This window comes from Leptonychotes weddellii, chromosome 2 (assembly GCF_054177405.1).
Source record: "Leptonychotes weddellii isolate Sample4059 chromosome 2, ASM5417740v2, whole genome shotgun sequence".
Taxonomy (NCBI): domain Eukaryota; kingdom Metazoa; phylum Chordata; class Mammalia; order Carnivora; family Phocidae; genus Leptonychotes; species Leptonychotes weddellii.
Window position 1 is genome coordinate 102695754 of NC_138370.1, and position 26475 is coordinate 102722228.

Genomic DNA, 26475 nt, shown 5'->3' on the forward strand with positions numbered 1-26475 from the left:
GAAAGAACTCAAATACATGGAGGCTAAAGAGCATCCTATTAAAGAATGAATGGGTCAACCAGGAAATTAAAGAAGAATTTTAAATATTGATGGAAATAAATGAAAATGAAAACACAACTGTTCAAAATCTAAGTCCTAAGAGGAAAGTATATAGCAATACAAGCCTTTTTCAAGAAACAAGAAAGGTCTCAAATACACAACCTAACCCTATACCTAAAGGAGCTGGAGAAAGAACAGCAAATAATGCCTAAACCAGAAGGAGAAGATAAATAATAAAGATCAGAAGAGAAATCAATGAAATAGAAACCAAAAGAACAGTAGAACAGATCAACGAAACTAGGAGCTGGTTCGTTGAAAGAATTAATAAGATTGATAAAGCCCTGGCCAGACTTATCAAAAAGAAAAGAGAAAGGACCCAAATAAATAAAATCATGAATGAAAGAGGAGAGATCACAACCAACACCAAAGAAAAACATACAGTTATAAGAACATATTATGAGCAACTATATGCCAGCAAATTAGACAATCTGGAAGAAATGGATGCATTCCTAGAGACATATAAACTACCAAAACTGAACCAGAAAGAAATAGGAAACCTGAACAGACCCATAACCAGCAAGGAAATTGAAGCAATAATCACAAATCTCCCAACAAACAGGAGCCCAGGGCCAGATGGCTTCCCAAGGGAATTCTACCAAACATTAAAAGAAGAATTAATACCTATTCTTCTGAAACTGGTCCAAAAAATAAAAATGGAAGGAAAACTTCCAAACTCATTTTATGAGGCCAGAATTACCTTGATTCCTAAACCAGACACAGACCCCATCAAAAAGGAGAATTACAGACCAATATCCCTGATGAACATGGATGCAAAAATTCTCACCAAAATACTAGCCAATAGGATCCAACAGTACATTAAAAGGATTATTCACCACGACCAAGTGGGATTTATTCCTTCATCAAGATAAAAAGCTTAGCACAGCAAAGGAAACAGCCAACAAAACCAAAAGACAACTGACAGGATGGGAGAAGATATTTGCAAATGACATATCAGATAAAGTGCTAGTATCCGAAATCTATAAAGAACTTATCAAACTCAACACCCAAAGAACAAATAATCCAATCCAGAAATAGGCAGAAGACATGAACAGACATTTCTGCAAAGAAGACATCCAAATGCCCAACAGACACTTGAAAAAGTGCTCAACATCACTCGGATAAGGGAAATATAAATCAAAACCTCAATGAGATACCACCTCACACCAGTCAAAATGGCTAAAATTAACAAATCAGGAAACGACAGATGTTGGCAAGGATGTGGAGAAAGGGAAACCCTCTTATACTGTTGGTGGGAATGCAAGCTGGTGCAGCCACTCTGGAAAACAGTATGGAGGTTCCTCAAAAAGTTGAAAATAGAGCTACCCTACGACCCAGCAATTGCACTACTGTATTTACCCCAAAGATACAAATGTAGTGATCCGAAGGGGCATGTGCAACCCAGTGTTTATAGCAGCAATGTCCACAGTAGCCAAACTATGGAAAGAGCCTAGATGTCCATCAACAGATGAGTGGATAAAGAAGAGTGGTATATATATATACAATGGAATATTATGCAGCCAACAAAAAAATATGAAATCTTGCCATTTGCAATGACATGGATGGAACTAGAGGGTATTATGCTAAGCGAAATAAGTCAATCAGAGAAAGATAATTATCATATGATCCCAGTCATATGTGGGATTTGAGAAACAAATAGGGGAAGGAAGAGAGGGAAAAATGAAATAAGACAAAACCAGAGAGGGAGACAAGCCATAAGAGACTCTTAATCTCAGGAAACAAACTGAAGGTTGCTGGAGTGGAGGGGGGTGGGAGGGATGGGGTGGCTGAGTGATGGACATTGGGGAGGGTATGTGCTTTGGTGAGTGCTGTGAATTGTGTAAGACTAATGAATCACAGACCTGTACCCCTGAAACAAATAATACATTATATGTTAATAAAGAAAAAAAAGAATCATTTATTCAGCCAGGTAAATAAGAATTCCCTAAATTCTACAATGCTAGAAGAAAGAAGAGCAAAATGGTCCTTAGCCCAACTATACTCCAAGAAACAAACATGCAAGAATTTTGAACATGCAAAATTTCAGAAATGTTGCTCCCAAGGGACTTCCTCAGGAGTCTATGAAAGATGACTTTGATCCAGTGAGATGATAAAAAAATAACAAACTTGCCAACAATGTACACTCCTGTTGGAAGTAAGTCTTCCCCTACTGGACAGTGGGGCCTTCAGACGACTATACCTTTGGACAGCTTGACTGCAACTTCACAAGATACCCTGATTCACAACCTCCCAGCTAAGCAGCTCCTAGATTCCTTAATTGCAGAAACTGTGATACAATCATCATTTGCTGTTTTAAATTGCTAAATTTTAGAGTAACTTGTTATGCAACAATAGATAAGTGTAAAACATGGCTTAGAGAGAACTGAATTTGAAGAGGTTGGAATGCTAGAAAATAGGAAGAGGATTTTTAAAGAGAGTAGTTTGTGTGCTGTGCATCCCACCATCCCCCCTGGGGAAGAAGGATGGATGGCACCGTCTTCAAGCACAGTGACAAGGCCTCCAGCAAAGCATCGGGGATTGACAGATGTTCTCTGGTTTGACAGAACAAGATTTGCGCTAGACCCGTGCCCGGAAACGACTCAAAGCAAGAGGCTGTGGCTGTGTTGCTGCTGAGGGTAAGATGGTGTTGGCTACACTGAAAATGGCCTTCATGCCCAGAGTTTGACAGGGAAAAGACAAACACATGTTTTTACAGACAGATGTGGGCCAAATGAAAGAAAAGGCCAGCTGGGGGAAATCTCAGAGTGATATCTACCAAAAGTGACACAGGAGAGAGCCATAGATATCAACAGTAAGAAACCACAGTGGGTGGACCACCACAAGTAGGAGCTTCAAGAGAGGACACAGTCGTCTCATTAAGGAGCCGCAGGTGACACATCCCAGTGAATGAAGGGAACTCCAAAGAACCCAGAAATATGCCCCAAGAAAAGGAGGCAACATATTTGATATGGCCAATAGAAAATAAGAACCCCACCTCTTCCCTGCAGGAGAGGGAGCCATAGCTAGAACACTGGGAATAAGAGGCTAAACACAGGCTGAGAAAACCAGGAATGCAGCTGACACAGCGCCGCCTCCACACCCAGGCAGAAGCAGAACAGAACAGGGGGAAGGAGAAACTTTAACATGAGAGAGCTTCAGAGTTTTGATTATTACATGGAACTGTAATTAATTACCAAAGGGGAACCTTGTGTTCTGCTCTTTGACATGTGGCTATATGATTAAAACGAATTTTTTATTTAAAACTAATAAAAATAACAGTATTCCATATCATCCCAATAGATATCATACAATTATCAGCACAACAGAAGTTTTATAATTCTAAAACAGACCTTCAAACTTGGACTCCTACTGACTTGTAACATAATAGGGTACCTACTAACTCAAGCCTTACCAGTTGAGTAAGAAACCAGCTTTTAGAACCAAACTGCCGTATAGTATAGCATACTACACTTGTTCTACCAAGTATGAGCTTATACAGACTACCCTAAGGAATATATTTATAAACCATTATTAAAACAACTGATAAGCCCTGATGGGAATACAGCTAAAAATTAAGAACCTTCATTCATTTGAGAAAAGTGCAACATACATACAACATAGAGTTGGCTTCCATTTTTCTTTTTTGTCCTAATATCAAATATTCATTGGTGCAAAAAGAACTTTAGATTTCTTAATTATAAAAGAAATATAAAGAAGATTTGGCAACACTACCTCTGAATATGATACTCTCAATTACAGCAATGTAATCTTGGGGCTCCTGCTCAGTAGACATCTCCCATCTGCCTCCAGCGATATTTAGTAATTTGTAGAGCTGATCTGAACTCGTCACCCCACACAGCAGAGTAACCACACTTTCTGGTGAATGAAGTACCTTTTCCAGAAACTGACATTTCCTTGGAGTTAGGTCTTTAAGCAGGCCATTTGATAATATCAAAAGTTTACATTTGTAAGAGTTTAAGCTCAGCAATTCCAAATCCCAAAAAGAGTAATTCTCCAAGCGATATAACAGGACTGCTTCCCTTTTCACAACATGTAAAAAAACTTCTGTCAAGTACAGAGCCCATTCCTCAGCATCTTCTTCATATATCATTATGATGTCTCTTGTATTTTCTGGAAAAAGAGAAAATAGTGTATTAATTTTCTTATGTTTGAAATGCTAACAGCAGATTATATTATTAATCTCAAAAATTTTTATGTATTCTCTAGGGAGTATGTTACTTTTATTATGCCAGAGACCAATAATATAATTCATGTTATCCCCATTATGAAACCACACAGGATTAAAGTAATCCTGAAGGTCAACACAGTTCATGCTTTGTGCGAGTCTACACTGTACTCATTGTACCAGAGTGAACCAGGATGCTCAACCCAAAGAGAGAAGTTTCATGGTAAACTAAAAAGAATATTTTGTGGGATTATAGGAGCTAGGCTACCAGGTACAGCTGTGCCAGTGACCACAAAATTTACCTAGATCACAGTATTTAACTCCTTTGAACTATTGTTTCTTCTTCTACTAAATGACGGTAAAAGTAAATAAATAAATAAGCCCTACCTAAGGAATTAGATTGTTCTGTGAAGATATGAGAGAATTTTCTTTAAGGAAACTTTCCAATCTTATTAAAGATGACTGCATAAAGACGGGTGACAGAATTTCCATGCCCAGAATACTAACAAAACAAAAATTTTAAAAAAGAAATTCAACAGCAGAAATGAAATAAAGGGGGTATTATCTTCTGTCATAAACTAAGTTTCAGGCTGATGAGATAATTAAAAGGTTCTGATGGGACAACACTAATCCTAAACCTCTCTCTGACCCCATAACCAATTCTGATAAAGAAACTTGACCCATCACCAAAACCACCAGGGTGCTTATGCATCTCTTCCCCATTCGGGAACTAATCACGAGATGTCTGCAGAAGTAGGAAGACTGTCAGGACTCTCCGCAAGCCAGGGCTCACAGCTGAGTCAGGAAAGCCAGGCAAATCCCACAGGAACTCAAGTGCATCCTTGGGCAGAGGAGAGGGGCCTCGCAGACATTTAACAGGTCTCATTAGGACTACAGCCCAGGACCTCCAACCCAGGACACTTTACTTCTTCTCCCCTTTTCTTTCAGGTCATAAAAAAGTAACTGGAATATAGATTTTTGTCACCTAAACTGTAGCTTGAAGGGAAAAATAAAAAGTAGCAAAAAAAGATAGGGAGGGGAATTTAAAGAATCATTTGTCCACACTATATTAAGCAAACAGAAAGCCTAAACAGAGCTAAGAGAAATACAAGCAAAATGAAAAGATTAACAATATAAATTTGTAGTTGTGGGGAGAGATTAATGCAAATAATAGTAATAATATGATCATAAAAATAATGAAAGTAACATAGCATGCAGAGACTAGTAGAAATCATAAGCAGGAAAGAAAAAAACTGCAAAAAAGTTGCCTATAGTATAAAAAGACCTGAGATTAAATAAAATCAGAGTTCAAAGACAAGTTTATTTAACTTTTTAAAAAAAGTATCATTTAAAAGTATATAAAAGATAAGGAGACAAGTTGAGCCAAAACAGTACCATTACCCAGATAATATAAAAATTAGAAAAAGCAATAGCTGGTTGAACACAGATAATATTTTAATTTCTGGACGAAAAGAAAAGCTTGATATTTTCATAGTAAATGCAGAAAAGAGAACAATGTTATAGCAATTGGGAAAAATATGATATATCTGGGTAAGAGACAAAAAAGAAAAAGACTCAATAAGAAGACAATCTAAAAGCTAAAGTAGAAGAGAAAATATTTTAAAATATAACTTTAAAAATCCTTAAAATATGAAAGAAAAAGGAACCAGTTCCATGTATCAATGGGGCATTATCATGTTCTAAGAAAAATTGTTAAGGGAAAACCTATCTTGATTAAATTAACCTTAGTTTAATGATTATTATAAAATGTCTTCATGTGTTCAGGAAGGAAGAGCAAGTCACCCAGGAGGAGGAAAATATTAAGTTAGTCAAAGATTTCTTCAGAGCAATTTCAAGCTCAGATTAGAATGAATTATAAAAAAGTTCTTATAAAAATAATTTTCTAGTATATTCATATTATAGAATATTGTATAGCAGTGAAAATGAACCACTGCTACATGCAACATGGATAAATCCAAAGACATAAGATGGGGTGAAAGAAGAAAAAGAGTGTATACTGCATGATTGTGTTTATATGAAGTTCAAAAACAGAAAAAAAAAATCCATGGTGATACAAATAGAATATCTGGGCATAGGATTAATGAATGAAAGTTGGCATGGGAGAACCTGCCGGGATTCTGGAAATGTTCCCATCTGGGTCTGAATGTCTGTCACACAAAGTACATATATATAAAATTTATTTATCTGTATATCTTAGATTGTGTGTGTAAATTATTCTGCAACAAAAAAGTAAAGTATCAAAAGAAAGAAGAAAGATCCATGATGACAGCTATGCAAGAGGCCTAGAGACCAGCAGGGAGTTATAATAGGTGAAAATTATAAGGGAGGGAGAGCCAGAGCACATTACAGGAAACCACAGATACTAGTTAGAATTAGTAAATCAAGAAGCTGTAGTATAGATGTATCTTTTCGAAACATGGAATAGAACAACAAAAAGGAAAAATTTGAAAGAACTACGGTTCTTGAGGTTCTATGGGGGAATGGAATTGTCTTTGGTGAGCGGGAGAGTAGAGGACTGCTGGTTTTCATTACAGATGTTTTATCATTGTTCAATATGCAAGTGTAACCATAATCAAAATTTAAATAACAAAGGAAAATACAGGCTACAAATAGAAGAACCAAAGTAAACAAAATGGAAATGTAAGAAGTTTGAAAAAAGAACACATGATAGATTGAATACAAGTACATACAGAACAAAGACAAAATATTGAGGGGATTACGACTGCACTACAAAATGCAGATGTTAAAAATCTTGATGAAATAAAAGTACACAGGGGATGGGAAAGCTGAGCATTTGAGGAAAAAATAGTACAAAATATTAATCTCATCATTCATAGAATTTAGTCATTTAATACCTCCTAAATTTGAAATATGAATTTAAAAAATGATTCCATTCTCTCACTATTTTTTGTATCATTTTCCCTAAACAATAATAATTTAGAGAGTATTCCAAGTAAAGATTTTTATCTGAAAATTAACGTCTTTCAATTTTACTTTATATTAATTTATTTAAAAATAGCATGTAGAATATAATCTCATTTTTAAACAATCACTCCGTGAGCATCTGCTTAAAATAATTTTATTGATTGTTAGCAACAGTTATTCATGAAAGATAGGACTGTGAGAGATATATTGCTTTCTTTTTAAAAAACTCTTCCAGGGGCACCTGGGTAGCTCAGTCAGTTAAGCATCTGCCTCCAACTCAGGTCATGTCAGGGTCCTGGGATCCAGCCCAGCCCCATGTTGGGCTCCCTGCTCAGCGGGGAGTCTGCTTCTCCCTCTCCCTCTGCCCCTCCCCACTGCTTGTGCTCTCTTGTTCTGTCAAGTAAGTAAATAAAATCTTAAGAAATAAAAGTAAATAAATAAAAAATTAAAAACTCTTCCCATATTGCTTATATTTCTGTAGTAAACCTGTATTATTTTATAAAACAAAATAATCATCCTTAAAAATCAGTGGTAAGGTATTATCATGAATACAAAGAGCAAAATACCAAAACCTTTGTAATCCACCATTATCTTTTTTTTTCTTCTGGATATAAAGCTTGTATTTTCTACAACACTGATGGGCCAATTAATACTATAATGATTTTGAGAGCTATTGTATTTTTATTGAATTATCTATGTCTTTTCTCATGATATAAATATTATCTCCAAGGACAGATGCTTTCTCTTTCAACTCTGATTCCTAGACAATGCCTACCACAATTTCTTGAACAGGTATTCAGTAGATTTTTTAATATACTTATGTGTGCAGAATGAAAACGACATCTGGCAGAAAACATATGGGAATCATATACAAGTTGTGTATGAGTCATCAGGGTAGTTCTGTTATTCTCTGTGAGGTTTCTCACCCAGCCTGGATGCTAAATAAATACTTATTGAACAAACACAAACATGGTGCCATAACTCAGTATTTTTATGTTTGAGAAAGAGCAGAGAAAGAGCTTTCTTTCTATTATGCATAACCAGGGTTAGCTACTGCACAGTTATAAAATAAAGAGTAAAGATAAAACTAATAATGTGAACCATCAAGTGCTTCAAATAAACTAGGACTCTATGTGTTTTACATATATCATTTTACTTCATTCTCAAAATTACCCTATTGAGTAGGTTCAAATATTATTGTCATTTTACAGATGGGAAAACGGAAGTGGTATTAGAATTAGGATTCCAGTGCAGGCAGTCTGACCCTACCGCCTATACTTTAACCTCTAACAGCAAAGGACACAATAACATTATTTAAAAGATTAAGACAGATTCTTCATAGTGATATGAGTTGGGTTAGTCAATATTTAGCAGCCTATGAGTTAATGTCAAGTATACAAAGCGTGTGCAAGCTTACTGGGACTGGTTCCCACCAAAGAGAAAGAGGAAATAGAACATATCATGTACTCCAGGAGTATGGTTATCTATGAAGAACTTCTAGAACTATCTTCTTGACTCTAAAACTTAAATCAATAAAATTACAGAACAAGGTTTGAGGATATTTGAAAGTACAGAATGAGGGGCACCTGGGGGCTCAGTCAGTTAAGCATCTGACTCTTGATTTTGGCTCGGGTCATGATCTCAGGGTTGTGAGACTGAGGGCTCCATGCTCAGTGCAGAGTATGCTTGTCCCTCTCCCTGTGCCCCTTGCCCCACCCCCCTCTGTAAAGCAAACAAACAAACAAACAAAATCTTTAAAGTACAGAATGAGTATTTCCATGTTATGTAGTTGGGTATCACACTACCATAGGAAATCAATTCTAAAGACAGTCATAACTTATCTTCCAAAACTTCCCAAGAAAAAGTAGATAGGTAGTCTTTCTCAATACTCTATGGCCATTTTATTCTTGGGTTGAAATTGAGCCTTCTTTTTAAATTTATATTCGACTTATAGTCAATAACCCCATATGACAATTTTCAAAAGCCTAAGATAAGCATTAAATGGCATCCCTTTCTTCTCTATAAAATCATTTCAATCGTTTAATCTTTAACTTTCTCAATTATTATTTACTGAGACTTTTCATGTAATAAGCATGTTGCTAAGCATGTAACATGTATTATTTCATTTAATATTCATAAAACTATATGGAGTTGCCCTGTTATTCTTACTTTACTGCTGTTCACACTGAGCCTCAGAGAGGTTCAGTAATAACTTGTCAGGGCCACAAAGATGCCTTCCAGTCTTTTCATTTTGAAACCATGTTGAGTCAAAATGCAAAAGTTAATAAAAGGCCTTTTCACAGCCATGGTGTTCTTCCTTATTCTAGAAAACAGAAGTTTCTCCTTGAGTAACATCTGGGCTGTAGCCCCAACAACAGTTCTCTATTGATTCTCATGAGGAACCTACTGGCCTTTGTTTTACGCACTTGAAATAATCAAACCTAAATCATTATTTGCCAGTTTAAGGAAGGTTATTGTCATTAAGATTGGCCGACTTTTCTAGGCTGTGAAATGAAACAATAAAAGATGAATCTGAAATACAGAAACACAAAATTTTCATTCCTGGAAAGATTCATCAAAATAAAAGGAAATCACTTTTGAAGATTCAATTAAGGTCTGTAAATAAATTATTTAAAATGTAAATCTCCAGTCTAGCAACATAATGTAAATGACAGCATTTTATAATGGTAGAACAGAATACAGCCATATTAATCTTATAAATTTACTCTAAAGTGTTCTTTCAGATTCCATAATGATACCTTTTATTTATCCTACAAAATATTATAACAAATTTTTTTTAACTTGAAGGAAATTTGTATCAATAATTAATATCAATAATTGCTTTTGCACTGAGAACAGATTATACTACATACTACCAAAAGAATGAGACTGATCATGAATCAAAATCCTTATTACACATGCGTAGTTTCAAATGGCATGTTTTCTTCTTTTTGAATAAGATCCCATCTCTTACCCATGTCTGTGCATAATGAAGAAAGATAGCATAATGCATCTTTTCAATATTATATTTTTCTACCTGGTGACCAAAGTGCAGAAGAAAAAAGAGCAGAAAATTACAAAAAAATGACTCATAGCCATAATGGACTCAGTAGTGATACCATGAACATTAATCTTGATAGAATCACACACATACACAAATATATCATTATTCAAAATACATAGTAAGTGGGACCAAACTTGTCTTATGCTCTAACTTTGTACTCTAGCTAGTACAAAAAGGAAACAAAACTGGGGATATTTTCAAAGGCATTAAGGTAGTAAAACACACTATAACTCATGTTTCTCCTCCAGGAAAATTGGTTAATTTCACTTATTCGTAGTTTCAAAAAATACCAGGTGTTTTCTGTGTACATCGTGTAGCAGATTCTGCTGATGTACATCCCATATCTTCCTGGCCCAAGAGCTGCAGGTTAGTGGTCAGCTGTTAAGCACACTGACCATTTCCAACCTCTGTTTTGCTGCCTGAGGAGTTTCTCTGTTCTGAGGGAGCTTCCTCAGTGCCATGTATCTGCCTGACAGCTCGGAGATGTGGGGATTTAGGGCTGGGAGGGCTGGGAGGCAACCCTCAGTCAAAAAGGGATGGAAATCAATGTGTAAATAACAGCTTTCCCATCCTTCAGTGGGACAATTCTGGGGTTTATTCTACACAGTAATTAGAGGATCCCCAGTGATGCTGAATTGTAATCATCTATTGTGTTATTCTGCTTATTAATATACACATTATTAGCTTTTCTCCTCTTGTTTCACATTCCCTATTTTTTCACTAGTGCTTCATGCGCTCATCCTCTAAATCAACTACCTGCACTCATGTCCAATTCTCAGAGTTTTCTTCAGGGGAAATCTCTCTCTCTCTCTTTATCTATATATACATATATATATGTATATATATATATATCAACTTAGCTCTTCCTCTCAAGTACAGGAAGGCATGAACACATCAATTTAAGATTACGCTTTTCAGCTATGATGAAGAACAACCAGGAAAAGTTATTTTTATATAAATGCAGAAACTTCCTCTTTCTTCTTCCTTTTAAGATGTAAACAAATGCTTTTGTGCTTCACAGAACAACCTTGTAAGACAATTTTTTTTCTTTTCTGTAAAAAAACCATGGTGTGAACTCTTATAAGATTATTCTACAAAGACCTTCTACCCCTCATATATAAACTGCAAATGTTCAACTCCTCCACCTTTACCAGTTTTGAATCTCTGATACAAATTGTTATAGTTTATTTAAAATTGTAAACATAAAAGATTCTATATTTGTGAGCAGATTTTAAAATATTTCAAACAGTGCAAATTTGTGTAATTCTGTTTCTGCAATGTCCATATCCTTTCCCTCCTTTTATTGCCATTACACTATAGATTATTCAATCTAACACAACACTGACCATAAAATAGGCTATTATTTGATATTCCTCTAAGGAAAAAAATACTGTGGTCAAATAAACTATAATATACTATAATTTTTTTAAGAGAGGGAAAGGGGAGGGGCAGAGAGAGAGAGAATATCTTAAGCTGTCTCCATGCCCTAGCACCAAGCCTAACACAGGGCTTGATCTCACAACCCTGAGATCATAACCTGAGCTGAAATCAAGAGTTGGACGTTAAAATGACTAAGCCACCCAGGTGCCCCAATATACTATAAATTTTAAGATGAATTCTGATTTCAGAGAATTTGACTAGCTCCAAACAAAAAAACACTGTCAGAATTAATTGAATATGGTAATAGTATCACCTTACACAGTCTCTTAAGTGTTTCTCATTTCTTCAATTCACCCTCAAGAATAATCTCCTTAGGGCACCTGGGTGGCTCAGTTGGTTAAGCAACTGCCTTCGGCTCAGGTCATGATCCTGGAGTCCCGGGATCGAGTTCCACATCGGGCTCCCTGCTTAGCGAGGAGCCTGCTTCTCCCTCTGACCCTCCCCCCTCTCATGTACTCTCTCTCATTCTTGCTCTCTCAAATGAATAAATAAATCTTAAAAAAAAAAATTAAAAAAAAAAAAGAATAATCTCCTTAGGACCTGTATACTTTTTATGATCTGTTCAGACTGATTCCTCCCATATGTATTACATCACTTAGGTTCCCGTGCCCAGGCCAGTGGAAAGCACCATCAGAACATTAGCAGGTGAGAGAAAGGAATGATGGGGTTAACTACTAACTCTCTCATTCACTTCCCCATTCTGGTTTTGGCAGTACCTGCTTTCTTTTGTGGCCCTCTTTTCTGTGGCTTTTCTTCCCTGGCTCTAGTTTTCATGCAGTTCTAGCAACCATCTTCCCTCCCCTTCCCTTACAGGGGTAGTAAAGGATTCCTGCTGTTAGTCTTCCAATAGTTAACTATCTTTTCTTGGGTTCTTTAGCTCTGTACATGTTAATAAATAATCCCTTTATTATTATTATTTTTTTCAGTTAAAATCTCTGATGGTGATATCTGTTTCCTGCCAGGATCCTGATAAATACTAGGTACTAGGAGTGGCCACAGGAAATAGATTCTATGAGATGGATTTTGGAATTGTGTTGCTCTCATAATTGCAGAGAATACAAGCAACGCCTTGCCAAAGGAAAATAATAGATTGGCAATTTATGGCATGTAGAAGCAACATAATGACTCAATTTTTCACCAGGGATAATTTGGTATGGACTTACAACAGAGTGGAAAGTTTTGGGAGATCAAGTGCCTATGGAATTTAGTTAATATTGTGGCAACAGGAATTACAGAGATGGGGCTAGGGGTGTATAATGGCTTCTCTGACTGTCCTAGAGTGCATGCTTATGCACAAAGACAGGGTTACAGCTCCAGTAGCAGGCAAATCCCTCCAAGATTCTTAAACCAATGTGAGGACACTGTTTAAGAAAGTGTGAAATCATAAGACTCAAGAGAGACTGGGGACAGAGATGAAGCTGAGAACTTTAAATTCCCAAGCATCTCTGGATCATTCTTAACTGAGGGAATGTGTGTTCCCTTGTAAAAACAAACAAAACAAAACAAACATTTTAAGAACTTTACCTAAGGCAACTGCCTTACAAGTGATGTCAACTTCTCTCAGCATCTATGCCAACACCCATCCCTGACTGCCCAAAAGATCAATAACTAGCGTTAGATCCCATAAGTAAAAGGAAATTTAGAAAAACTATTTCACACACAAAAATTATTACAGAATCTTGCCAATATATATCAGCACTAGTCTGGAAAGTATGTATGGAATGGATTTTAAGAGTTATTAGACGAGGGATGGCAAAAGAGAAGACTTAACCTGACTGAATCCATCAATATGGTTGTATTCCTATAAGATTCAGAACTTCATGTGTTAACTCAAGTGCCTGGGGTGGTACTAGCAGCCTATTAGAATGGATAATTAAAATCTGGACTCCATCACTATGTAGTCAATGTGATTACATTGCCAGACTTGCCTTCTATGATGAAGAAAAGTGGTCAGCAAGCAAACTTTTTCTGTAAACAGCTAGACAGTAAATACTTCAGGCTTTGTGGGTCACATAAGATATATTCTTTTTTTTCTCTCTCCCTACCCTCCGCTTCACCTCCTTTTCCTTCTTTTTCTTTTTTTTATAACCCTTTAAAAGTATAAAAACTATTCTTAGCTCACAAACTATTCACAAATAGGTCACCAGCTGGATTTTGCCCATTGGTTACAGGTTGCTGATCCTTGTTCTAGAGTATTCTGACATTCTCTTTACTAAGCATTAAGAAATTCAATCATTAAAAGCCCTGTGATATATGTCCTGTGTAGCCTGGACATGATGATAACAATTAGATCTTCAAATTGAAAAAAATTTTTTTTTCAAATTGAAATTTTTTATGTCAATGAGGAATAATGAAGTCTGGATTGGTAGAGAAGTCTGAATGGCAGCACTTAATCATTAGAGGCTATTTAAGTAATCCACATATTTTTCACTGCAGGGATCTGTTGCGGTAACTAACTCATTTGAAGGTCCTTATGAATTAAATATATGTATAGCCTATGAAGCTTCAGTTTTACCTTTGTAAACAAAACAATTCTAGATTTGGGTGCAAAAAATGACTTCGGTTGAGGAAAGTGGAGATTCACAGCCTCCTGTCTGGTTTACAGACTCAGAGCCCTTTGGCTGAGGGAAAGCCACGTCCCTTTGAGAAAGGCTTCTTCTATGCTTCTAAACATACATACAATGAATCTTCCTCTAAGCATTTTCCCAAAGACCTGCAGCTATGTACACTGGGAAAAAGGAATACCCATATTTCCTACTGCTTATTAGTTACTGATCTCCATTGACACAAATTCCTGAAGACCCAAAATGTCAGCATGGCACCCTAGTAAGAATGGGAACTTATGGAAGTCTTGCCTTGGGTATATTTAACAATAGTTCCAGTGGGCCCATAGAGATATCCTGGGCAATATATAATGTCAATACATACACATAGCAAATGGGAGAGTCCTTACAGAGAATGAAGATATGGTAGGAAAGGAAATATATAAGTGTCTAGAATTGTTCAACTCCATCCACCCACCACCATCAAAAGCATAAACTAAAACAAATACTATATTCCTGGGATAACTAAAGATTGGCGCCACCAAGAAAGATGTGAAAGATGTAATAGTGATTATATCGTCACATCTTCATTCAACTCATCAGTTTGCCAGTACAAAATAACTGTTGATTTTCATAAACATAATATCAACTGCTGTTCTACACATATTTTTACTGGAACAAATTCAACCAGCTTATAGAAACTATATACTGATATTGACCTGGTAAATACTTTTCTTGTAATTGCAATCAATAAAGATAATAAGCAGTTTGCATTCACCTGGCAGGGACAGGAGCACCTGTCACTGACTTACCTCAAGGCTATGCTCTCTGTCATAATATAGTCTGCAGAAATATTGATATATCATAAGGTATATCATAATACATATGTAATGTATAATTGATGACATGATTCTAATTAAACTTGCTCATAAAGAGCAAATGCCCTAGAAGCTTTAATATGACACTTATGTACTAAAGTATTAGGTTTATCACCATGCTGAAGTTCAGTATCCTGCAACATCGGCAAACTTTCTACACATCCAATGGTTTAAGGCATATCAGGATACCCCTCTGTATTGAAAAATAAGTTACTGAATTTTACCACTGGATGGGCCTTTTTGCATTTTGAAGGAAGCATATATACCTGGGTCAGTATCCGGACCACTTACCAGGTAACCAATAAGGATACCAGCTCTGAGTGGGGCCAGATTAAGAAAGAGTTCTACTACAAGGCCAGGTTGCAGTGCAGAGAAGTCACTGGGGCTTTTTAATAATACTATCTCATACTCCTGATAACTCTCAATAAGAAAATCCACAACTCATATCCCTAGCTTTTTGGAAAAAGACCATGCTTTATTCTTCCAATGATTCTTTTCTATTTGAAAATTAACTTGTGAGTTATACTTGGGGCCAGATAGACATTAAAGTCTGCCTATAGGACACTAAGTGTTTATGTAGCCTAACTGGTCATTCATAAACTGGGTATTATATGACCCACCAAATTATACATTTGGTTGTGAGTAACCATATTCCATTAGGAAATTGAAATAATAAATACACAACCAGACCCACGTAGGTCTGTATGCAATAAGTTCTAGAGCATGTGGCTAAATCTTCCGTGACACCAGATCCTATTGTTTTACCACCTTTCCCTAAATACATACTTATAGCCTCATGGAGAATTATTTAACTTGTCAACAGAAAAAACGAAGCATGACAGCAGTATTTGAATGGGTCTGAAAATATACTGGCAACAGTCCAGACTGAATGCTTGCTGCATTAGAGCCCATTCATAGCTGTCCCTGAAAGAGAACAGTGACAGCAAATTCTCCCAGTTTGACAGAACTTTGGGTTGTATCTCTTACATGTCTACTTTGATTTGAAGAAAAGACCTGAGCTATTAATCCACTTTCAGTAAAAGAAGAAAGAGTGGAAAGAGATATGTTCATTTCATAATTAAAATATACAAATGAGGTTACTAATTAAGAAAACATCAAGAAGACATATAGATGGCCAATAGACACATGAAGAGATGCCCAACATCACTCATCATCAGGGAAATGCAAATCAAAACTACAGTGAGAATCACCTCACATCTGTCAGAATAGCTCAAATCAAAGACATAAGAAACAACAAATGGAGAGGATGTGGAGAAAAAGTAAACCTTGTGCATTGTTTGTGGGGATGCAGACAGGTGCAGCCACTGTGGAAAGCATATGGAGGTTCCTCAAAAAGTTAAAAATAGAACTACCCCACAATCCAGGGTATCTACCCCAAAACCACAAAACACTAATTCAAAGGGATACACGGACCCCTATGATTATTGCAGCATTATTTACAATGGTCAAATTATGGAAGCAGCCCAAGTGTCCAGCGACTGATGAATGGATAAAGAAGATGTGGTATATATACACAATGGAATATTATTCAGCCATAAAAAAGAATGAAATATTGCCATTTGCAACAACATAGATGGAGCTAGACGGTACAATGCTAAGTGAAATAAGTCAGTCAGAGAAAGACAAATACTCATATGACTTATACTCATACTCATATGTGGAATTTAAGAAACAAAACAAATGAGCAAATGGGAAAAAGAGAGAGAAAGAGAGAGACAAACAAACCAAGTAATAGAATCTGAACTACAGAGAACAAATTCTTGGGTACTAGAAGGGAAGTGGGTGACACATGGGGCAAATAAGTGATGGGGATTTAGGAGTGCGCTTGTAATGATAAGCACTAAGTACAGAATTGCTGAATCACTTATTGTACACCTGAAACTAACAGAACACTGTATGTTACCAGTACTGGAATTAAAATAAAAAAATTAATAATATAAAATGAAAACATATCTGGGCAACATGAGCCTCACAAATTATTTTTTCCATGCAATAATATCCTTATATTCTTTGTGGCTTATATAAAGAGAAGATGTATTTGAACTCACGTTTCCCAGTTTTTTTCTGAGTAATTGGACCAGTATAACAAGTATAATTGGACAGTATAACAGCCAGTATCACTAATGCCACAATGGCGAATATTTACTGGAGTCACAATAGGCTCAAGGTTTTATCAGTTTTTATATGGTTGTAAGGAAATTCATATTGGAAATATCTTGCCCTGTGAAAAAGTACTTTCCACAAACATTCAAAGTTCATTTCAAAGAAAAGCATATAATTAAACAAATTTAGGGAATTAAAGGTAGAGATCTTGAAGAAATGAAACAGGATATCCTTGAGGAATTATGTCACTAGACTAAATTTATATAACTATATGGATTTGTCAAATGCATAGAAAAGTACACTAAAAATTTATTTCACTTTAGATTGTACCTCAATATCCATGACTATAAAAGATAAATTCACTGAGAAATTAATAACAATTGAAAAACTATGTCCAGAATGGCAACTATTTTAAACTTTATTATATACCCATATTGCCTAATCCTAAAATATATGAAGACAGAATATGAAACAAATCTAAATTAGTCACTAATAATTCAGTAAATCTCTAATCTAAAAGTTGCATCTTCTTTAAATGACCAGGAGACATTAAGAGGGACCAGGATTCAGGATAAGCTTGTAACTAGTATCCCAATTCTTACCTATAGTTGTTTTGTTAAGCTTCTGAAGCATACAAGGGCATATGTTCTTGATAGCTCTTGGTCTATTGTCCAAGGTCTTCTGTGTTTGGCTGGGTAACTCTGTCTAATTCTGAAATTTCATGTTACAAACTCACGGATATACACCACAGCAGTCATGCCAACTTCATCAATAATTAAGGCAATATTTGATTTCCTTTCTGCCTTATTCTTTTGTTTTATTTCTCAATTGTTTAACAACTTAAGGATTGAAGAGGGATATTTATTGTTCTATCCCATCACCATTCCCAATAAAAATCTCTGAGTTTTCTTTTACTGGAAAGTGGCTTAACACTTAAATGTAAATGTGACGTACTTCAAAGGAACTGAAATTCCATTCAGTACTAATAATATACAAAGTACATTCACATTAATTTTATGGTACTCATAGTGTTATAGTTTTAAGAAATGTTTTTTAACTCAATTAAAAACAAAATTTTAAACTTAAAACACAAGTTAGAATATTTGAGAGACTTGCCCAAGCTCTCTCAAGATTGCATCAAGAGTAAGTCACAGAGCTGGGCTTAAATTCACATGGATTACCAACTCTGGCTTGGGTATCAAGTCATAATGCAGGCAATATTCTTGAAAAAATGAGTTAAACTGCAGTCTCTTCCTTGAGGTTTCCAGTGGATAAGAGCATATGATCAGTTATCAGATTATAAAAAGAGAATTACCTTTAGATACACTAGCAGATCTAATTTTGCTGTCCTAGTTCTGAGCAAGAGAAAATTGTGTTGGTATTCCCTTGTTTCTTTGCTCTCCCTCACTCCCCATTTCTACTTCTTCTTTCCAGAGCGCAAGATGACGGCAGTGGTGGGGGGAAAAAAGTACAGCTAGCCATGGCTTAAGAATAATGACCAAATAGCTTGTTTTTCTTCCTGAATTCCTTTCATGGACTTAAGGGGAGATTTAATTGTGCAAATGAATGCTCTTCAGTTCCTATTACTGAAGTATATAAATCAAGGACATGACAAATACACTCCATGTTCTCAAATCCTAACGTAATCTTGCAATGTAATTACATAAGCAAATATTTGATTATCATTTAGACACTAATGTGTTTCAACAGTTTTGTTATGTGCAGAACTATATATGATGTCATAAAATGAGAATATAACTGAGTAAGAACACACCTTTAGCAAAACCCTCTGCAGGAAGTTTATCTCATGATCTACTATGGGGATTCTAAAATATCTTAGAAATGGCTATACACTAGAAATATGTACATACTGAAAGGAAGAATAGGATAATTGTCTACTCATTTGTTGAAAGCAACACCAGCAAGCATGTAAACCCTCACCCCTTCCTGTTGTCTGCATCCTCTGCAGCCATTCTTGAGTAAAAGGAAATAGCAGACCTAGCAAAGTGTGTCTCCTACCATGCCCAGAAGCAACCCAAAGCCTCCTGGGGCTTATGCTCTTAGTAAACATGACTTCTGGGTAGAGCTCACACAATGGCAAAGGATCAAAACCCTGGGCACCTCCAGAAAAGTCCTCAACCCTGTTACACATTTGATAAGAGCTACACTGCCCCGTTGTGACTCCATTCTCTCCTCATAATGTGGTCAAGGTATTACTTGCACCAGAACCACTTTGGGAACTTGGAAAGAGTTGTGATTGGGACTCTAGAATTAGGATTGGGACTTGGAAAGAATTAGGATTAGGGTTATCACTCATCATATAATGAAGCACACAAAGCAATTCTGGTAATTCTTTAGTCCACTCAAGTTTGAGAATTACTGTAGTCTTTTTTTTTTTTACCGTATTTGATGATTACAGTTACCATTATTATCTCTTAAGTTCTGCTGATATATAAAAATATAAAGATTTTAGTCTTTTTTAATGAGAAAAAAAATCCAAATGGTTTATGTTGTTTATTAAGGAATGAATGCATATGTATAATTTAATTTACTAAAATCATTAACTTGCTCAAAATCTACCTTATTTCACCAATGTGATTTTGTTTGTCATATACAGCCAAATTGTCTGTTTCCAGACAAAAAACACAATATTTGAAATTATATATCTAAAATTTAGATTATAATTCTAAAGTGAGTATTTTGTTTATGATGCTTATCCAAAACTATATAAAGTACTATAGATGGTGATGGGGGGAGGATTTATACCGTATGTACTTAAGTAAAAGCAATTTTAAAAGTATTCCACTTCATACTAACTTTTATAAAAATTGCTGTTTTACTATTATTAATTACCATTCTCCAGGTGCCATGTTAGGAAAAATAACAGCCCAGGCACTAACTTGTTAGGTTACAAAAACCCAAGCTAAAAAAAAAAAAAAAAAATTCACGTTCAATTATTTTACCCATGGCTAATATTTTGCACAAGATTAAATTATTAATACTTCCAGACAGTCATATTTAACACATAATTGTCCCTTCCCTTCTTGATCTTAACCCTCATTGCTTTAACATTATTTTTTTTTAATTATTTATTTATTTATTTGACAGAGAGAGACACTGTGAGAGAGGGAACACAAGCAGGGGGAGTGGGAGAGGGAGAAGCAGGCTTCCCGCGGAGCAGGGAGCCCAACGTGAGACTCAATCCCAGGACTCTGGGATCGTGACCTGAGCTGAAGGCAGATGCTTAACAGGCAGATGCTTAACAACTGAGCCACCCAGGTGCCCCTCTAACATTATTTTTGTTTTAATTTCTTTTTTAAAATGTTTTATTTTAATTCCATTTAGTTAACATACAGTGTGATATTAGTTTCAGGTATAGAGTATAGTGATTCAATAATTCCATACATCACCTGGTGCTCATTACAACAAGTGCACTCCTTAATCCCCATCACCTATTTAAACTGTTCTAACATTTTATAGTCTCACTCGTTGCTTGGATTTTCAGATCAAGCATTTTGACACTTAGGATATTTTCCATAATCATCCGTAAGTATCATAATGTTGACAACAATACCTCAATATCAATTTCATAATCATTTATACCTTTTCATATATTTACTTAATAATCACTTAATGATTATTATTCAAAACAATTATTCAGACTTTAAGAGATATAAAGATTGTGAAGCACAATTCCTGCCCTTAAAGGAACTTACATACTATAAAAAGGAAAGGGATTTTTGGAAATTACCTCAACACAATTAGTTGATTATAATATTGCATTAAGACCTGTAGTTGAAGAATCTTTTGACTTTATTTATCCTAGGGTTAGTGTAAAAGTATTATCTTGGAAAGAAAGTATCAATAAATCCTTCAGTATCACAAAATGCAGAATTGAACTATTTACAAATGTGAAAGATTTAAATTTTACAAAATGTCTCTTTTGACATAAAAGAATGAAAATGTATCATGAATCAATGTGCAAATCACACTGAACATTTTAAAACCATATATACAGGGGTGCCTGGGTGGCTGAGTCGTTAAGCGTCTGCCTTCTGCTTAGGTCATGATCCCAGGGTCCTGGGATTGAGACCCACATCGAGCCCCACACTGGGCTCCCTGCTCCGCGGGAAGCCTGCTTCTCCCTCTCCCCCTCCCCCTGCTTGTGTTCCCTCTCTCGCTGTGTCTCTCTCTGTCAAATGAATAAAGTCTTAAAAAAAAAAAAACATGTATACAATGTGAACTCTTTTATGAAGGCACACACAAACTTATATAATTCAAGATAAATATTAGCAACACTATTTCTGAGGGGAAGACTGTTATAATTTTATTCTGATATTATTCTCTATTTTTCACATGTTTTACAATGCACACATATTACTTTTATAAGAAAATACCCTTAAAAATTATTACATATGGTTCTATTCATGGCTAACCAGCCTGGCTCCAACCAAATTTTTATCATTAGGAGAAAACAGTCTCAAAATAATTCTCTATCAGGGTTTAAGATGGTTCATGTTCAGATATTAAATACAGTAGGACCATAAAACAATATTAGTGACCTTTTATAAGGAGTGCACATCTAAATCAGTTGTCTCTCAGAGTATCTTTGTCCTTCGAAGGGTTGGGACAGAAAAGGCTTTATGTAATGGAAGCAGATGGCATCTAGCACTAAGCCTAGAAGAAGTTTAGCCAGATAGAACAGTCCTCACTCCTCAGCCTGGTTAAGTTGTTTCTGTTTCTTAACCTGAAAAAATGGAAATACTGATCCCTAATTCCTAGAGAGAAAATCTGAAGCCTGTATGTCAAAGTAGGTCCTGGCATTCAGCAGTTACTGATAAGTGTAGCAGTGATTATGACAATGATGATGATAATTATAAAAAAGGCTACCTAAATATAGCTAGTGCCTAATACGTGCCGATGACTGTTCTGGTGTTCTACAAGAATTAACTTCTTTTAACCTTGTAACAATCCTGTGAACAAGTGCTCTTCCTATCCCATTTTGCACTGGTGGTGTCTGAGGCACTGAGAAAGTAAATATCTTGCCGAAGCTTACAGATCGGTACTAGTAAGAATTATAATAGCGACAGCATCCAGTAGGATTAATGATAAGGATTATTAAACTGGTAAAAACACCAAAAGTGAACAAACAATAATGGGAATTCCTTTTTTATTTAACTATAAAAACAATAGTGAATTCCAGAGAGATGTTCCAATAATGAGTAAGCATATATCTTGCCAATGATAACCACCTAAGGGTAATATTGATATACTGTTTATATATTCTATAAAAGCTTATTTCCTCATGGTTATATCATGTTTTAACTAGACTGATGGCATGTGAAGTCTGATGGATATGGCCCGATCTGTGGTATTCATGCTACTCTTTGTCCTTGTGGTGTCCACGTGTGTTTAAAAATCTGCATTCATTTCCTATTGCTGCTACATAAAATCACCATAAACTTGTGGCATAAAGCAACACAAATTTATTATCTGACAGTTTTGAAGGTTAGAAGTCTGAAACGGGTCTCACTAAGCTAAAATCAAGAAGTTGGCAGGGCTATGTTCCTCTGGAGGCCTTAGGAAAGATTCCATTTACTTGCATTTTCCAGTTTCTAGAAGCCATCCACAGCTCCTGGCTCCATTCTGCATCTTTGAGCCAGCAAAATTGGGCTGAGTCCTTCTCATGCTGCCATGTCTCTGGTTCCCCTCTACTGCCTCTCTCTTTCAGTTGTAAGGACCTTTGTGATTACACTGGGCCCACCTGGATAATCCATGATCACCTCCCCATCTCAAGGTAAACTGATTAGCAATCTTAGCTCTATCTGCAACCTTAATTCTGTTTGCCATGTAACCTACCGTATTCATAGCTCCAGGGATTAAGATGTACACACCTTAGGGGAGCCATTATTTTGTCTACCAAACATCTGAACACTACTTTCAGCTCTCGTTCCTTTTCTTCCTTTCCTAAAGCCCTCTAAAGTAAAACAGTTGTATGTGCAAGTATACTTTCTGCTTCTCCTCACAGAGTGTTTGCAGGATAACCCTGATTAAATAGTTTAAATGATCATTGTTTAGATTTCTCATTGAATCAAAGTAAATGATACATTAGAAGAATTTTCTGAAGAGTCAATTAGTAAGAATTTGAAAATTCCTTTGAGGACACAAAGCATTAGGCAGATACAAATTATTAGCCTTGCATTTTTAGAGTACTCTTCATTGCAGGCATTTTGCAATATATTTTAATCACATCTGTATTAGTCTGGATGATTTTAAATACCCTAATGGCCTTCATTAAAGACATTGTTTTTCTAGCATTATGTTGTAGATATTTCACTTCCTGTTATTTCATTCACCTCTAAGGAACTTGAAAGCAGCAAAACTTTCTAAAAGTTTACAATTATTAGTTAGAAACTGTGGTTGCCTCTTCTATCCCTTGTAAAGAATGTTTCAATGTTGGCCTATTAATATATAATATATATATAATAAATATATAAATATATATATAAATATATATAACATATTATATAAATATATATATTAATATATAAAATATGATATAAAATATCATATTTTATGTTTCTCATTTTCTATTAAAATGACTTTCTATATACATGGCTACTTCGTTGACTACAAAAATGGAAATGTCCATATGGGAGGAATGCTTTTCTGACAAGAGTGTACACATGTGTTTGTGTGAGAATAATATGAGTTCATTTCAGAGAGTTACAGAGTGGCTAGGAGGTCAGGCTTTGGAGTCAGGCTGTCTTGGAATCCAAATTCAGCCATCTTTAAGCAAATAATTAACTTCTCTGGGCTTGGATTCCCCACTTGCAACATACAGAATAATACCACCTATGAAATTGTTGTTGTTGTGAGACTGTTGTTATGAGAATTAAATGAGATAAACTATGCAGAGAATTTATCATCATTCCTGACACCTATAAGTGCTAACTAAAACTTCATTTCAATCTTCTGTAATGTGAAATTGGCCTTTGGAGGATAGCATTTGCTAGTGGGTGGGATGCCAACTCTTGGAGACATAGTGACAGGGAATCATAGAGAAAGTCATTCACTTTAGAATACTTCTTCAATCCTGATTCAGTCAAGGACAGTGTTTTAGATTGAAGCTCTTGTGACTTCATGAACTCTAACACTATCAGAGGTTGACCTATGTGCCCAGAACCTGTCCTTACCTATAATTTTTTCAACATTTTATTTTCAATCTGTTTATTTGTATGGTCACCTTCTCTTTAGGGCAAGTGATAATGATTTTTCATTTATGGTAGTGATATAAATGTTCCTTTAAAGTATGTTTAAGCTAAAAAAAAGTTAAAGAAAATTTTTTCTTAAACAAGAGGGTACAGTGGCCAAAAATTTGAGGAAGGTTTTTTGAGAATGACTGAAATTTGCAAAACTCTGTCCCAGGGGACTGTACTCATGACTGCATTCTGAAATGAGTAGTGACTTTCTGGAACAGAAGTTATGCATCAAGAGTCACCCCGAGTAGTCACAGTAAACACTCTTAGCTATAGCTCACCCTGCTAACTAGTTCTCATAACTAAATTATTCAGATCTCAGCAGTGAAGGTTTTTGAGTCATCTGATGTTCAATTAGAGTGTAGATAAAAAGAAATAGTGCCATTCAGCTTTTCCCATCCTTATTTCACTTAAATACAGTCCCTGAGGGCTGGAGCCACCTTTTTATGTATTTCTTGAACCTAGCACAGATCAAGAATAAATGTTTAAAGAGTGAATGAATAAAGGATAATTACTCCTGCATAAGACAAAAGAGGCATCAGTCCACTCTTTGTTGATGGATATCCTCAATCCCAAATGCCTAGAGAAAGCAATTTTAATTTCTGTAGTGTTTTTCTCTTAAAATAAGAGAGATTAATTGAGTTATTATTATTATTAGCCAATCATTCTCATGAATAATTAATGTGCTCATCAATATACATACTGTCTCCTGGGCATCAGAGGGTCACATGGTTCATTAGTGACAGAGTCATTACTTGAGCCTGTGCTTTTTATTTATTTTTTTAGATTTTTATTTATTTGAGACAGAGAGCATGTGCAAGGGACAGAGGCAGAAGGAAAGGGAGAAGCAGACTCCCCGGTGAGCAGGGAGCCCAATGCAGGCCTCGATCCCAGGACCACAGGATCATGACTTGAGCCGAAGGCAGGTACTTAACCGACTGAGCCACCCAGGTGCCCAATCCTGTGCTGTTTTGACTTCAAATCCAGAGCAGTGAATAAGTATTTTCTGTATTATTAAAAACTATTCAGGGCGCCTGGGTGGCTCAGTTGGTTAAGCGACTGCCTTCGGCTCAGGTCATGATCCTGGAGTCCCTGGATTGAATCCCGCATCGGGCTCCCTGCTCAGTGGGGGGTCTGCTTCTCCCTCTGACCCTCCTCCCTCTCATGCTCTCTCTCTCTCATTCTCTCTCAAATAAATAAATAAAATCTTTAAAAAAAAAACTATTCAGGCTTTCTTTAGGTTATTAATAGTTTTGTATGGAGGATGATCTACTCTTTATCCAATAAATCATTGTGGATTTTCTTTTCTCATCTTTTATTTTTGAACACTGCAATAGATTAATATGAAGAGAGAGCAAAATTGAAATATTTATGAATGACAGGTCATCAAACTGCCATACAACTGTAACTTTAAAGTGCATATACAAATATTAAATATATTAACACTACAAAGCTAAACAAGTAAAATTGTTAAAAGTAAACATAGAAAAATAAAAACTACAAGTACATATACCATGTCTTTTCCTATATTTTTAGTCACTGTACATATTTTCAATTATGTGCATATATTATTCTAGAAAAAAGAATAATAAAACAAAATGATTTCATCTTCTAGATACACAAGGAGGATATTAAATTTCATTTGCTTTTAGACACTAATCATGTTTTTTCTATTTGCCCCAGAAGATATTTTAATAAGCTAAATATTCTAAGTTATAGACATTTCAGTAAAAATAAACCAGTTGTTATCAGATTAAAAGTTAATTTGATATTGGAAAATGCTCTAAAAGTATCTTTGTGTAAAAGGTTTTGTGAATTTTTAATATTTTTTTTCATAATTAAAGAAAGCCCTTCTGCAAACCAATTTGAAAAAGAAAGCCAAAACCAGGGTTGTTATCTATGATTAGATTTACACCTCAGAATTAGGGCATTCAGAAAT

At 35.6% G+C, this 26475-nt stretch overlaps 1 protein-coding gene across 1 annotated transcript in view; it reads right to left on the reverse strand.

The window, feature by feature from the left end:
- The window catches only part of BANK1 (B cell scaffold protein with ankyrin repeats 1), a 281977-nt gene that overhangs the window by 244579 nt on the left and 10923 nt on the right, over positions 1 to 26475 (reverse strand). The window contains exon 2 of the mRNA XM_081813132.1: positions 3829 to 4227. Coding sequence (XP_081669258.1) covers positions 3829 to 4227 — 399 coding nt within the window. The remainder of the gene's footprint in view (positions 1 to 3828; positions 4228 to 26475) is intronic.